The sequence below is a fragment of the Cebus imitator genome, unplaced genomic scaffold (assembly GCF_001604975.1).
Source record: "Cebus imitator isolate Cc_AM_T3 unplaced genomic scaffold, Cebus_imitator-1.0 Scaffold158, whole genome shotgun sequence".
In the NCBI taxonomy this organism is placed as follows: domain Eukaryota; kingdom Metazoa; phylum Chordata; class Mammalia; order Primates; family Cebidae; genus Cebus; species Cebus imitator.
The window spans coordinates 2,076,641-2,091,396 of record NW_016107473.1 but is presented as its reverse complement, the minus strand read 5'-3'; the positions used below and the strand labels follow the sequence as shown (position 1 = coordinate 2,091,396).

The 14,756-nt window shown below is 40.4% G+C and overlaps 1 protein-coding gene across 2 annotated transcripts in view; it reads right to left on the bottom strand.

The window, feature by feature from the left end:
• The window catches only part of GPC6 (glypican 6), a 1,185,705-nt gene extending 1,171,464 nt beyond the window's left edge, over positions 1–14,241 (bottom strand). Inside the window, exon 1 of one of the 2 annotated variants that reach the window (XM_037743890.1) lies at positions 13,187–14,241. In XM_037743890.1, coding sequence (XP_037599818.1) covers positions 13,187–13,346 — 160 coding nt within the window. In that variant the 5' untranslated portion in view covers positions 13,347–14,241. The remainder of the gene's footprint in view (positions 1–13,186) is intronic. The other variant, XM_017543582.2, reaches the window with a different exon arrangement.
• Between the last annotated feature and the right edge of the window lie 515 nt (positions 14,242–14,756).

Below are 14,756 nucleotides of genomic sequence, written 5' to 3'. Positions count from 1 at the left end.
ATTAGTGGAATGAATTTTTAAAAGTACAGTCTAAATATCTGTTGCCTTCAAGAGAACCACTTCACTTGTAAAGATTCTTATAGACTCAAGGTAAAAAGGTGGAACAAAATATTCCACACAAATGGAAACCAAAAGTGAGCAGCCTAGCCATTCTTATACCAGGTAAAACAGACTTTAAATCAACAAAAGTAAATAAATAAATAAATAATAAAAAGACAGAGAAGGTTATTATAATAGTTGGTCAAGTCAACAAGAAGAGATAACCATCTTAAATAAACATACACCTAACACCAGAACTTCTAGATTTGTACGACAAATACTACCAGATCTAAGCACTGGGTGCTGTGGCTCACGGCTGTAATTCCAGCACTTTGGGAGGCTGAGGCAGGCGGATCACGAGGTCAGGTGATCAGACCATCCTGGCTAACACGGTGAAACCCCATCTCTACTAAAAATACAAAAAGTTAGCCAGACATGGTGGCGCGGGCCTGTAATCCCAGCTGCTCAGGAGGCTGAAGCAAAAGAATCACTTGAACCCGTGAGGCTGAGGTTGTAGTGAGCAAGATCACGCCACTGCACTCTGGCCTGGGAGACAAAGCAACACTCCATGTCCAGAAAAAAAAAAAAAAAAAAAAAAAAGCTCTAGATATAAGGAAGAGAAACACAGCAATACAATCAAATCATAGTGCAGGAATTCAACACAACACTAGCTAGATCACTGAGGCAGAAGAAAGTCAACAAAGAAACACCTGCCATAAACTGGATTCTAGGACAGGTGGACCTAACAGACATTTACAGAACATTCTACATCAAACTGGAGAATATACATTCTTGTTGTAGCACATGGTATATTTTCCAAGATAGACCACACAATAGGCCACAAAACAAGTTCCAATAAATTTTTAAAAATCAAAATCATATCAGGCATCTTCTCAGACTACAGCAGAATAAACCTAACAATCAATTCCAAGGGGACTCCCAAAACTATACAAATACAAGGAAATTAAATGATCTGCTCCTGAATGATTTTTAGGTCAAATAGAAAATCAAGATGAAAATTGAGAAATTTTTTTTCAAAATGAATGATGACATTGACGCAAGTTATCAAAATCTCTGGGACACTGTAAAAATAGTACTAAGAGGAAAGCTTACAGCACTAAATGTCTACATCAAAAAGGACAAAAGGATCACAAACTGACAACCAATGTCACACCTCAAGGAGCTAGAAAAATAACAAAGCAAACCTAAAGGTAGCAGAAAAGAAATAATGAAGATCAGAGCAGAACTAAACAAAAATGAAAAAAAAAAAAGTCAATAAAATGAAAAGTTGGTTCTTTGAAAAGATAAAATTGATAAATCACTAGCTAGATTAACCAAGAAAACAATAGAGACGTTTCAAATAAGCTCAACCTGAAATAAAAATGGAGACATTACAACAGATACCACAGAAATATAAAAAAATGATCTCAGATAATCTTCTGTATTTCTGTGATATCAGTTGTAATGTCTCCATTTTCATAAATCTGATGTTCTATGTACATCTCTAAGCACACAAACTAGAAAATCTAGAGGAAATGAATAAATTTCCCCAGGCTTTAATCAGAAAGAAATAGAAATCCTGAACAGTCAAATAACAAGTAATGAGGTAAAATCAGTAATTAAAACAATATTTCAACAAAATGAAGCCCAGGACCAGCTAGATTCATGCTCAATGTTACCAGGCACTAAAAGAAGAAGTGACACCAATCCTACTAAAACTATTTCAAAAGACTGAGAAGGAGGAAATCCTCCCTAACTCATCCTATGAAGCCAGTATGACCATGACACCGAAGTCAGGAAAGACACAGCAAAAAAAGAAAACTGTAGACCAGATCTCTGATGAATATAGATGCAAAAATCTTCAACAAAACACTAGCAAACCAAATCCTACAGCACAACAAAAGGAGAATTCACCAGGATCAAGTGACCTTTATTTCAGGGATGGAAGGATAGGTCAGCATATCCAAGTCAACAAATGTAACTCACCACATAAATATAATTAATAACAAAAGCTATATGATAATATCAGTAGATGAAGAAAAAGTATTTAATAAAATTTAGCATGACTTCATGATAAAAACCCTCAAGACACTAGGCACAGAAGGAACATACTTCATATATGACAAACCCACAGTTAATATCATACTGAAGGGGGAAACATTGAAAGCATTCCCCCTTAAGAACATTTCCCTTAAAAAGTGGAACCAGACAAGGATGCCCATTTTCACTACTTTTATATTGGAAGTCGTAGACAGAGCAATTATGCAAACAAAAGAAATAAAAGGCGTTCCAATTGGAAAAGAGGAAATCAAACTATGCCTGTTTGCCAATGATGTGTTACTGTACCTAAAATACCCTAAAGACTCCTCCAAAAGACTACTGGATTTGATAAATGAATTCAGTAATACCTCAGGTGACAAAGCCAACCCATGTAAATCAGTAGCACTGATATACACCAATAATGACCAAGCTTAGAATCAAATCAAGAATTCCACCCCATTTACAATAGCTTCCAAACAATAAAATTTTTATTTTAAAGTATAAGGAATACATTTAACCAAGGTGGTGAAAGAACTGTACAAGGAGAACTACAAAACACTGAGAAAACAAATTGTAGATCACACAAACAAATGGGAAAATATCCCATGCTTCTGGATTAGAAGAATCAATATTGTGAAAATGACCGTAGTGCCAAAAGCATTCTACAGATTCAATGCAATTTCTATCAATATACCATTATCATTTTTTCACAGAGTTAGAAAAAGCAATCCCAAATTTCAAATAGAACAACAAAGAGCCCAAGTAGCCAAAGCAATCCTAAGCAAAAAGAATAGAGCTAAAGGCATCACATTACCCAACTTCAAATTATGCTACAACGCTATAGCAGCTCAAATAGCATGGTAATAGTGTAAAAAACAGACACATTGACCAACAGGACCAAACAGAGAATGAAGAAATAAAGTCTAATATCTACAAACTAATCTTTGACAAAGCAGACAAAAACATATACTGGGGAAAGGACACTCTATTCAATAAATGTTCCTGAGAAAACTGTCTAGCCACATGCACAAGAATAAAAGTAGACCCCTGTCTCTCACCATATGAAAAAAAGAACAAGATGGATTAAAGAAACTGTAAGACCAAAAACCATAAAAACTCTAGAATGAAACCGACGAAAAACTTTTCTGGACATTGGCATAGGCAAATAATTTATGACTAAGACTCCAAAAGCAAATGAAATAAAAACAAAAATATAAGTTGGACTTAATCTAGCAAGCTTCTGCATAGCAAAGGAAATAATCAAAGGAGTAAACAGACAACCTAAAGAATTGGATAAAATATGTGTAAACTATGCATCTGACAAAGGACTAATATTGAGAATCTACCAGGATCTCAAACAAATCAGCAAGAATAAAATGAATAATCCCATTAAAAAGTGGGTAAATGACATGCAGAGACATTTTTCAAAAAAAGACACGCGAATGGGCAAAAACATGAAAAATTGCTTAACATTACTAATTACCATGGAAATGAAAATTTAAACTACAGTGAGACACCACCTTACCCTAGTCAGAATGGCCATTATTTTAAAAGTGAAAAAACAATAGATGTTGATGTGGATGTGGTGAGGAGAGAATGCTTATATACTGCAGTGGGAATGTAAATTAGCACAACTTCTATGGAAAACGGCATGGAAATTTCTCAAAGAACTAAAAGTAGATCTACCATTCAACCCAGCAATCCCACTATTGGGTTTATCTACTCAAAGGAAAATAGACATTTTATCAAAAATACACCTGCACTCATATGTTTATCCCAGCACAATTCACAATTGCAAACAGGGAATTCTAAGTTTCCATGAAACAAGTGGATAGAGAGAATCTGGAATATATACACTATGGAATACTACTCATCCATAAAAAAGAATGATATCATGTCTTTTACAACCACTTGGACGGAACTGGAGGCCATTATCCTAAACAAAGTGACTCAGGAACAGAAAACCAAATACCACATGCTTTCAGTAATAAGTGGGAGCTAAGTATGGGTACACAGGGGCACACAGAGTGGTCCCCAATGCAGCAATCCCCCAATCTTTTTGGCACCAGGGACTGGTTTCAAAAAAGACAATTTTTCCATGCATTGATAGAGATGATTTGGGGATGAAATTGTTCCACCTCAAGCCATCAGGCATTAGACTCTCATAAGGAGCATACAAAGTACATCCCTCACATGTGCAGTTCAAGACAGAGTTCATGCTCCTATGAGAAGCTAATGCTGCTTCTCGTCTGACAGGAGGCAGAGATCAGGCAGTAATGCTCACTTACCTGCCAGTTACCTCCTGCTGTGTGGCCCAGTCTGGAACAGGCCAGGCACTGACCAGTCCATGGCCTGGGCATTGGGGATCCCTGGTGTAATAGACACAGGAGACTAAGAAGTAGGGAGGGTGGGAAGACGGTGAGGGATGAAGAATTTGCTTTTGGGTACAATGAACACTATTTGGGTGATAGGCACACTAAAAGTTCAGACTGCGCTACTATATAATTCATCCACATAACCAACAACCTAAAGCTATTGAAATAAATAGAGTAACAACAACAAAAAAAAGATAATGAAGATTAGCCAAGCCATGCTATGACCATCTGCTCCCATCTGAGGGTCCAGCTGAAGCACTGTATCCTTTCGCCTTCCCTTCCAGGTATTAGGCATAGGAAGCAATTCTGGAATGAGAAGGGCGGGGGGGCTGTGGAGAGTGGTCTTCAACATCAAGGAAGAGACATGTGGGAAGAAATCATTTCTTTCTGTGCGCCTGGGCTTTAGCTCCTGGTACTCTAGCCATCATCTTGTTTTTATTTGGAGGTGATGTGGTGGAACAAGGATCTAAGAGCCAAAAGACAGAGAGAACCCGGCACCCTGTTGATACTGCAGGCTTCCAGCTTTCTCACTCCTGCAAGAGCTCCGCACTGGGACTTCTTGTTATATGAAATAACGGCTTTCCCTGGCTGTGTAAGCCAGTTGAGTCAGAAATTTCTGTGACCTGCTGCCAAAAGTATCTTAACTGACAGACTACTTGAGTCGAGAGTTTCAACAGCTCATCCTCTAAACTCTTTTATTGGAATTTCTAAGTAGCAGAGTGAAGTTTTTAATTTCTTAAAATTTTCCCTTTGAATCTTGTTTCTTCCTTCTCTCGTGACCTCATTCACCCCTTTTTCACTCCTCTATCCTCCTCTGAGACCTTGGCAATCTCTTGCCTAAGCCTCTAAAATATAAGTGTCTCCTAGCTGTCCTTCTTCCCTCCCCCTGGGGCCTTTAATGACCTCCTCTCTAATCCATCCTGTGATACTGCTTGCCTAATCCAAAACAATACTTTCACCATGTCACCTCTCTGCCAAGAAATTGAGATGATGACCTACTTTCTGCCATAGAAAGCCTAGAGTTTTGAAGACACTCCAGAAATCCAATCCCACCCTATCTATTCAATATCAGATTCCTTTCTATGTTCTTCTCCACACACCCTGTTTTGCTCTCATAGTTGACTCCACCTTAACTGCCCCCTTCTTTTTTAGCCCTTTGTCAAATGCTACCCATCCTTCAAGGCTCCAATTAAATGTTGCCTCCTCCTTTGAGCTTTAGCCTCTCATTATTACCATCAGTAATAATACTTGGTACTGAGATCAAAACAATGCTGTGGCAGTGACTTAAGTACCAAATATCATTACTGATGGAAATGATGGTACAATTTGATTAATCCTCCACTAGGGTAAAAAAAAAAAAAATTAAGTTTTCTTTCACTGACACAGCACAAAGTACCGTGACTTAAATTTCATAGTGGATGTAGCTGATTACATGAATTTTAGTATTTCTGCACTTTTGAGAGTGAACAATTCATCTGATCTTATTTGAGAAATCTCTTTTTCTCAGTGACACTGATATGGTTAATAGTCTTTTGCTGGTTTAATGATACTGAGTTTTGTCTCCATTAAAAAGCACACATAAACTATGCTAAAGTATTTATATTGCCATGGTAATTCAATTAACATTTCTGGGACACTTACTTCTCTCTTAATTCTCTCTCTCTCTCTCTCTCTGTGTGTGTGTATGTGTGTGTGTGTGTCTGTCTCTCTCACACACACACATACACAAACACACAACTCAGTCCTTATTGCCAGTCATATAGTAGATGCTAAATAAGTTATTTTGACTGATCCATTTCACCTACTAAATATTTCTTAAATCCTTCCTATTTCCATGGTCACCATTCTAGTCCTAGCTGGCCTCTCCTCCTTTTCCTGTATCTGTTTTTGTCCCCTCAATCCTTTACAGAGCAATCAATGTAATATTTCAAAACTATATCCAATCCTGATTAAAACACTTCAACAGCTTCTTAAGGGAGTCAGGCTAAAGGCCAAAGTTACTGTAGTTAGTTCAAGGGATGTCAGGGCTGATGGGGGTAAGGGAGAAAGACCTGACCCCCAGGTGGCACACAGTGAGCTTTATTTGGAAGACACTTAGGTTGCATGTGAAGGGAAGTCCCTCGCAGCAGGAGACCTTGCAGGGCTAACAAAGGGGCCACCACCCACAAGGACTAGAGGTCAAGGAACTCCAGGGGAGAAGGGCATTATGATCTAGGCAATGTCATCAGCAACATGGCAGACAGACTCGGGGTCAGAGAGCCGCTAAGGGTCCCTTAGCAGCTTGGAGTCTTTGATCATCCCAGGGTTGTTTTACATATGGCTAGCAGACAGGTACAGTTTTACAGTGTGCACAAGGCAAACATGCTCCAAATGGTTAAAACCCTGCTTCTTTGTGCTATAATTGAAACAACTGGATATGTAAAAAGTTGACTGTAGCACTAACGAGCTTTTGAACTAAAGGTCCAGGCCTGCTGCAAAAAAAAAGGAACAACTTAGAGCCAAGATGCCGGGGTTATCTTTGGATTCTTTATATCTAGGTAAGTCATTAACCTGGCCTTTAGGCTCTCTTCTCCGGTCTCTCCCACACCCTTCTCCCCACTCACTGACCATTCGCCCCAGGGACCGGAACTCTCCTGATGTTTGCAGGGTATTCTCACCACACAGGAAATGTGTGCACCTTCCACACTCCCGATTCGTTACTGAAGGGCACCCATTGCTTCAGATCCCATTATTCTGCCTCAGGAAGCATTTCTGAGACCCTCTGATTTCATCAAATGCTCCTAGAAAATGCTTTCACAGTGTCAGGTGCCCTTACGGCTATGCATTTATCTCCTTCCCAACTAATTAATTCTGAATGGTGTCCTTAATTTCTGCTTCCCTGCTGGATTTAAATTCCCTGGGGCTCTACACCCAGAACCTGGGACAATGACTGACCTATAGTAGGTACACAATAAATACTCACTGCATGAAGAAAAACATGCCTAGAAGAAAGAGAGAATGCGTTATTAAAATATCCAATAACCTGGATAATGTGAAAATGTGAAATCAAATTTCTATTTTTTTGTTACTACTGGCACATTCATTTAAAAAATATTATCCAAGGTTATTAAAAATTCTTAGATATTTTCATCCAGGATTATTAGAATTTTAAAATATTTACCCAAATCTCACCACTATGAAACCCTTTATTACAAATATATGATCCCAGGGAGTCAATAGTACTTTCAAACTGTATCACATAAATCATTGAAAACTGAATAATACTGGAGAAATCTATGAAAATATTTAAAGTCAACTTATGTACCAGCTCAAGAATTTAACATAGAAGAATTTAGTCTGTAAAGGAATACAAACACCACGTTTAAAAGAATGTTAAGTAGCTGTTTATATTGGCAAGATAACTCTAAATCACCTTACTGGCTTTGCTAGAAGTAATTTGAAAGATTACTTCTTCAAATTATCTGAAGATAATATGAAGGGTGGGGGGATGGTTGTTCTTAAAAAGTTATTTTTGTGTGCATTTCAATATGTTAAAATCAAGAGATTAAAATCATTTTAAAAACAATTATTTTATTATAACATTTACCCTAAACTCATATTTCTATACAAATCTAGTGATTGAAGTTATGTCATTTTAAGTTAAAACTACTCAATAAATTTGTGTTTTATAAGTGTTCATAAACGTCATGCATAATTTTAAAAGAACACTAGTACCTTTTTAAATAATTTATGGCGCAATCTTTATGCCATAATACTTAAAGAACATAATGCTGCACATTTTAAATCAATTTTGACAGTGGCCTACATTTCCACTCACAAGCTATTATTAAGATACAATGCAGTTGAAAGATATTTTATGTAAAAAAGTATATCAGTCAACTCAAATGAACTCTTGTTCCCAGTGATGACATATTATCCTCTAATTAAATCAGCTGAGATAACTCACAATCGTGCTAAAATTAATTTCCAAATCAAGAGTTTAACAAGTGGCACTTCTAATAGCCAACTTTTAGATTGCTTTGATACCTAGAATTAATGTGATTCTTTTAGAGATCTAGTGACTTGTAGAATCATGCTTTTAAACAATTGAAGTTCACCTTACTCATTTGTGCATTATGCTGTTCTTCTAAAAACTTTTAAAGAAATCAGCTAACTAATCAGGGCGCAAAGAAATCAGAAATCTTTGAAGGAGGCAGATAAACAGAAGTTAAACAATGTATCTCAAACTAGGATATTTACTGTGGCTTTAAAGAGTAAGAGTTACCAAACACTGTTTTCCATTTATGTTAATGTGATATCTCCATGGAAACGGAAAAAAGAAAGGGTTGTGTAAGTTGTAAATATATTAAATTAGTTGGTTTGCTGGGAGAGCAGACAGAAAGACAGGTTTCCAAAGAAAGGAAATAGTCATTGGGCAAAGGTCAGTGAAAACGAAACATTATATATTTTGAAACAAGCCAATAATCTTTTTAATCCATAGAATTTTAAATAAATACTTGATAAATTAACATCAAAGAGATAAAGAGTTCAGTGCTTTCTTAATATCCCGCTTGTAATTCAACTCTCAAAATACCTGGGACAGAAAAAGTTGCAAAGTAAATACTGAAAATAGTTACAATTTTTTTTCTAATCTGTGGCAATAAACACTCTTGCTTCTAGCCCCATGAATAACTTTCCATCATGAGCTTTGTTGCACTAACTCAATATTTCAGTAGGCCTAGTATACTGAAAACAATCAACACATGTACTTTAGTTTCTGTGCTTTACTATATCTTTGTAAGAAAACGATCAGGAATATGTGTAAATACATGAACTATTTATTGGCGGTAGCATGGCCAATTCCTGAGGATACAAAATCCAAAGTCAAAGTGATTTTGAGAAATTAGAGACGTTGGAAGAAAATAGGAAAGTATTTAGCATGCACAACTGGAAGGGATATATATAATGTACATAGTGATTAATAATACCAGGCTATATATATATATATATGCATATATACATATGTATATATATATATATATATATGTATATATATATGAGTATATATATATATATGTACATATATATATATATGAAATGAGGAAATAATAGATTTTACATGCATGCAATCAAAATGAATGGCAAATGTTTAATATTGTAAGGCAGTGGGCCAAGTTAGGTCTATAGACCTTGGAGTCAAGGAGCCCAGGTTTGAATTTCAGCCTCATCACTTACTAGTTGAGTCACCCTTAGGTAAGCTAAATAAAGTTCCTGTTGCACAGACTTTTCATCTATAAAATGAGGCTAATGTGTAGTATCTACTAAGTTATTGGAAGAATTCAGTAAGGCGATAGTATAAAGGTAATAATTTTTAAGAAGGTGATGGGCACATAATAAATGCTATATATGAGACTGTTAAATAAAGTCACATTACATAAACAATGAACACATGATCATGTAGGCCAATAAGTCACTGTTAACTACAAAGTGTTATAATTAATGATCCCAGTAAGGCTCAAGGCATAAAACAGTGGTCGGGTAAGCCTGAAACAACATTCTCTGAATTTCCCAGAGTTTTAAGCAGGTGCTATTTTTGGTGGTAGAGTTCCTTTAGAAGTTTAGAGCCACCAAGATAAGGAGGATTGGAAAATTAGGTAATAATTCTGATGCATGAGGAAAGACTAGAATGTTTCACGCTGACCTTTGATCAGAATAACTGTCCTAACAAAGACCCTGATGATTCACTGCTCAGTATCCTCCCAGAAGACAGAACAAGAAAAAATAAGCAAGAGCATTATGAAGGCTTTTGGCTAGAGATCTGGAAACATTTCTATACCACAAGAATTGCTAAATATTAGAATGGATTGCTGACAGGGGATCAAGAGTCTACTCCTTTGGAAGTTTTTCAAACAAGGATAAATAGAGTCTATCTGATCTCCTTGAGATGCTTTAAAATCAGCACTGAGTGAAGACTGATGGTGCAAACTGCCCCTCAAAGGCCTCCTCCTTCCCAAGCATTCTCTGAAAGTATAACTTTATATATTATCTATCATACTCCCTCATCTGTTGCATTTCTTTTCTATCCTAGAATAGAAAAGGGCAACACTATTTCACAGTTTTGAGTTCTAGTGAAACTTTGATAATGTCATGATGAAACATAATGTCCTCATTACTTCTCAAGTTATTTCACTAAACAAGCTACCTGCAAATATCTTTCAATTAGAAACAGTTGTCATGAAGCTGAAGTCTGAAGAGCAATTCTTTTAAATTTATGTGCCCTGGCAGACTGAAGACACATGAAATTCCTCAAGCAAATCATTAAATGTCCAATCAAGGCAAAGGATAAAAAGGAATTAGATAAGATAACCTTTTACACTGGATAATTAAACGTAAGCGGTATCAAGAACTAGGGAGGAGAGACACAGTGTGTTCATCTAAGAACAGGGTATATTTCCTAAGTGATCATTAAAACAGCAATAGGCAGCATTAAGTAAAGTTGACTTTGAAAAAACAAGTATGTTCTTAAAAAACACAATTATCTTTCAATTCATTATTTTCCTATTAAATGTGCGCCTGACCCTGTAGTGACCTGCTGCTTGATTATGTCTACCAGCATCAAAGGATGCCGGGTTTACAGCAAAGTTAACAGTGGGCACTTAGTCATGGAAAGCAGGTAAGTTAAAAAAAAAAATGCACACATTTAACAAATTTATAGCTAATAAGCAAACACCATAATTGCAAAAAGGTGGTGAGGATACAAAAAAACAAAAACCAAAACCAAAACCTCTGTAAATATCCACCGTAGAATTTACACGAACCCCTGGGAATGTTCTCCACAAACATTCATGGTGGCTACAGAAATTATTTTACACTGAAAATCTTCACTTTGATATTAAAGAGATGTGCCTGATGGTGAGGATTGAACTCTCCTCAGAGTATTACCCGCTAAATACCGAAGCAATTTAAAAATACCTATTTTCTTCTTTGAGACAGCTTATCTGAAATCATGTTGGGAAATATCTGTGTGCTTAAAAGGTACTGTTTGTAAAAGACCAGGTTAAAGGAGAAAAGTTCCTAGAAGTGATCCATACTACAAACCTTTTAAAAAGTTGAATTCTCTGAGATTTGGGGAGGGGGACAAAAAGCGAAGCTGATCCTTATCAATTAATTAAAAGGAATGAAATAACAGTAGACAAAGGAGAAGGAGAGTTAAGAAACTTAAGGAGCTGTGGGGACAGCCGGTCTCTATTCATTGATTAACAAATTAAGGTGTTCTGGAAAAGAAGGAAGAAGTAAGAAGGATAGAAAAGTAGTGTTATAATTCACCATAGATTCTTCCTTAGACTCACCAGAGGGAATGTCTGGCTCGGAATTGAAAAAGCTCCTTCTATAGAATGCGCTTGGTAATTTGTGCCTCTTCCCCCCCTCCCTTTGGCAATGCTTAAATTTATTTAAATGTGTTCGTTTCAGTGTAAGTAAAAACCCTCACTTCTACAGCTTGAAAATCACAAGAAAATAGCAATTTCACAAGGTATCGAAAGTGATGTTCTAAGATATCTGCAAAATGCTTTTCATCCATCCACCAGTTATTTGGCAAAAAGCAGAGAGAGGCTGATGGAAATTCAACGTTTTGACTTGGCGATCTGAGGTCACTAAGGACTTGAGCTGCCCGATTTGAGCAGCCCGCGCCCTCGCAGCATCTCCTGGCCTCCCTCGGCCTCTCTCAGTTCTGTTCTTTAGCAGCCAAAGGATTATCTCTCCCCGACACGTTTCATTCACAGAGCCCCAAAGAAGCTGGGATTCGGTTGGAGCTAAGAGCCGGAAAACAAGCACCCAGACTGCCTCGCTAAGTTATCGGAGACCAAGTGCTACACACGCTAGCGCTGGGAGAGAGGGTGGGCGCTCGCAAGCTCTAGGTGGAGCAGTGCCAGGGGCCGGGCAGGAGGGGGACCCGGGGCCCCCGGACCCGAATCCCCAGCGGAGCCACCCGCTGAAGTTGGCTGCCCGCTGGCAGACGAGGCCGGCTCCGGACCGGGTGGCGGAGTGTCCCCGAGCCCTGAGTGGCTAACAGCAACCAGGGAACCTCAACTGGAAAGCCCGCCCCGCGCCTGAAACAGGCAGCCCGTGAAGTCCTCAAACCATCCTAGAAACGCCGGAGTCCGGAGGCCAATCCCCCGCGAGGGTCCCTCCCAGCCTGGTCCGGCCCGGGCGCCGTGCGCTCTGCCTCCCGGGAGGACAGGGAGAGGGGCGAGAGGGGCTGGGGAGCTCTCCGCGTCTCTCCACCGCCCCTGTCGGCGCGAGGGCGGGAGTGGAGAAGGCGCCACTCAGACTGTGGCGCTGAGCAAACTGCGGTTGCAGTTCTTCCAAGTTTGCCCGAACCAAAGCGCGGGGTGAGCGACCGGCTCGGTTCTCTGTCCGCGCCTCGCGGCCGCCGCAGACTAACCCGGTCTCCCTGGCCTGCCGGGCCTGAGCCATCCACGAAGGGGCAGAAGGGCGCGAGGGCAGAGGGAGGCGGGAGCGAGGGTGCTCCCGCGTGTGCACACAATGAGGCGGCGGAGACGCTCACCTTCCCCCCCGCCGGAGAAGCCGCAGGAGCATCGTCCGCCCTGCGCGGAGACGCGGAGTCCGGTAGAGCCGTGGCAGAAAGTGAACACCAAGTCAGCAACAGGGGGAAGGAAGGGGGCGCCCGGCGGCCAGGGGGACGCGCGGCAGCCGAGGGCTGCAGCCTGCCCCGGCCGCGCGCCAGCGCTTACCTGCGATCTCCTGGAAGGGGATGTCCGCCAAGCTGAATCCCTTGGCACCGTAGGCTTGGCGGACCTCGCCGCAGCTCCGAGCCTTCACATCCGCCCCGGCCGGGAGGGACAGCAGCAGCCCGGAGAGGGGAAGAATCACAGCCACGATCCAAGAAGGCATGGTGCAACATGCAAATCCAGCTCAGTCAACCCCTCTGCCTGTGCGCTCTTCACCTTGCCCCTCAAGCCGAAAGCCCGCCAGAGGCAGCGGCGCGCTCCTCGCCGCTGCCCAGCGTCACCCCCTTCCGCCAGCCGAGGGGACCAGCAGCGCAGCCCTCTGGACTGCGCTCAGCAAACTTTTATAAGCCAGATGGAGGATGGCAAGCCAACAAGGGCTGGCTGGGAAGGCAGCTGCCTTGCTCCTCTAGCCCCCAGAGCGAAACGGTGCAATCAAAACCAGGAAGAGAAGGAAAAGAAGTGTTTTAAAAAGCACCATGGGCGCTTAGAGCTGCAATCCGAGTTCCGAGCCGCAGAATCCTGGAGCGCTGCGGGCTCGGCTCGCCGGAGTGTGCGGCGGAGGTGGGAAGGCGCGCCGGCTCTCCCCGGAGGGAGCTGGACAAGCGAGAGCGAGTGTGTGCGCGCGTGTGTCCGCTAGTGTGAGCGCGAGGTTCTTGGGGATGTGTGTGCGTGGAGGTATGTGTTGGGGATATACGAGATCTAGGGGGAAACCTCAGCTTCACACAGGCTGTAGGAGCCTGTGAGAGTCCTCCTGAAATAGGAAGAGAGAAATCCTGGAGACAGACACTGGAGGCTAGAGGGAAGGAGAAAGGAGGGGGGAGAAAGAAACGTGCTACACATTGCACAGCCGAAATTCACAGGCCGAGTCACAGGCAAAACCTGGACTGGATCTCTTCCTAGTCGGTAGAAAGGGGGAAAGGAAAAAGAAACGTTCCTATTTTCTTATTCACTTCACATCCTTTATAGTGATCTGAAATGAAATAAATAAGCAATCTAGAAAGACAAGGTAATTTAAAGTCATTAACATGCTATTAAGCTGTATTTTTATGGAGGTAAAGGAGGATGCAGTTTCAATTGTTGCTCTTGATATATGTTCCTGATCTGCTGAAACACAAAGCCACAGTGGAAATAGTCATATACGGGAGTTCCTGGGTGGCAGAGAACGATCACGGCTCCAACCAGTCGTCTAATTTCTGTTTGGCTTTGTTTTTGTTGGTTGGTTTGTTTTGTTTTATTTATTTATTTATTTTTCCTAAAGGCACACATTGGAGACCATGAGTTCTTTATTTTTAAATGTTTGGTTCTAGACTCAACAATTTCACTTTTTAAAATTTCAAATATTCCATAGCCTTAGATCAGAAATCATTATGTTTAGGTTTCCAATGTGTAGAGGAGCAGGAAAGCTAACAACCAGAACACAGAAGCAACAAGAAAAGGAGAGAACAGGGGGCAGAGGTGCATAAAGGGAGAGAATGGGGAAGGGAGATGATACCTTCCCTCTCGCCAGATGCCCTCACATAGTACACTTAACATTTTCTTCCGAGTTAACATGAGTCACAAGTGAAGAATCAAT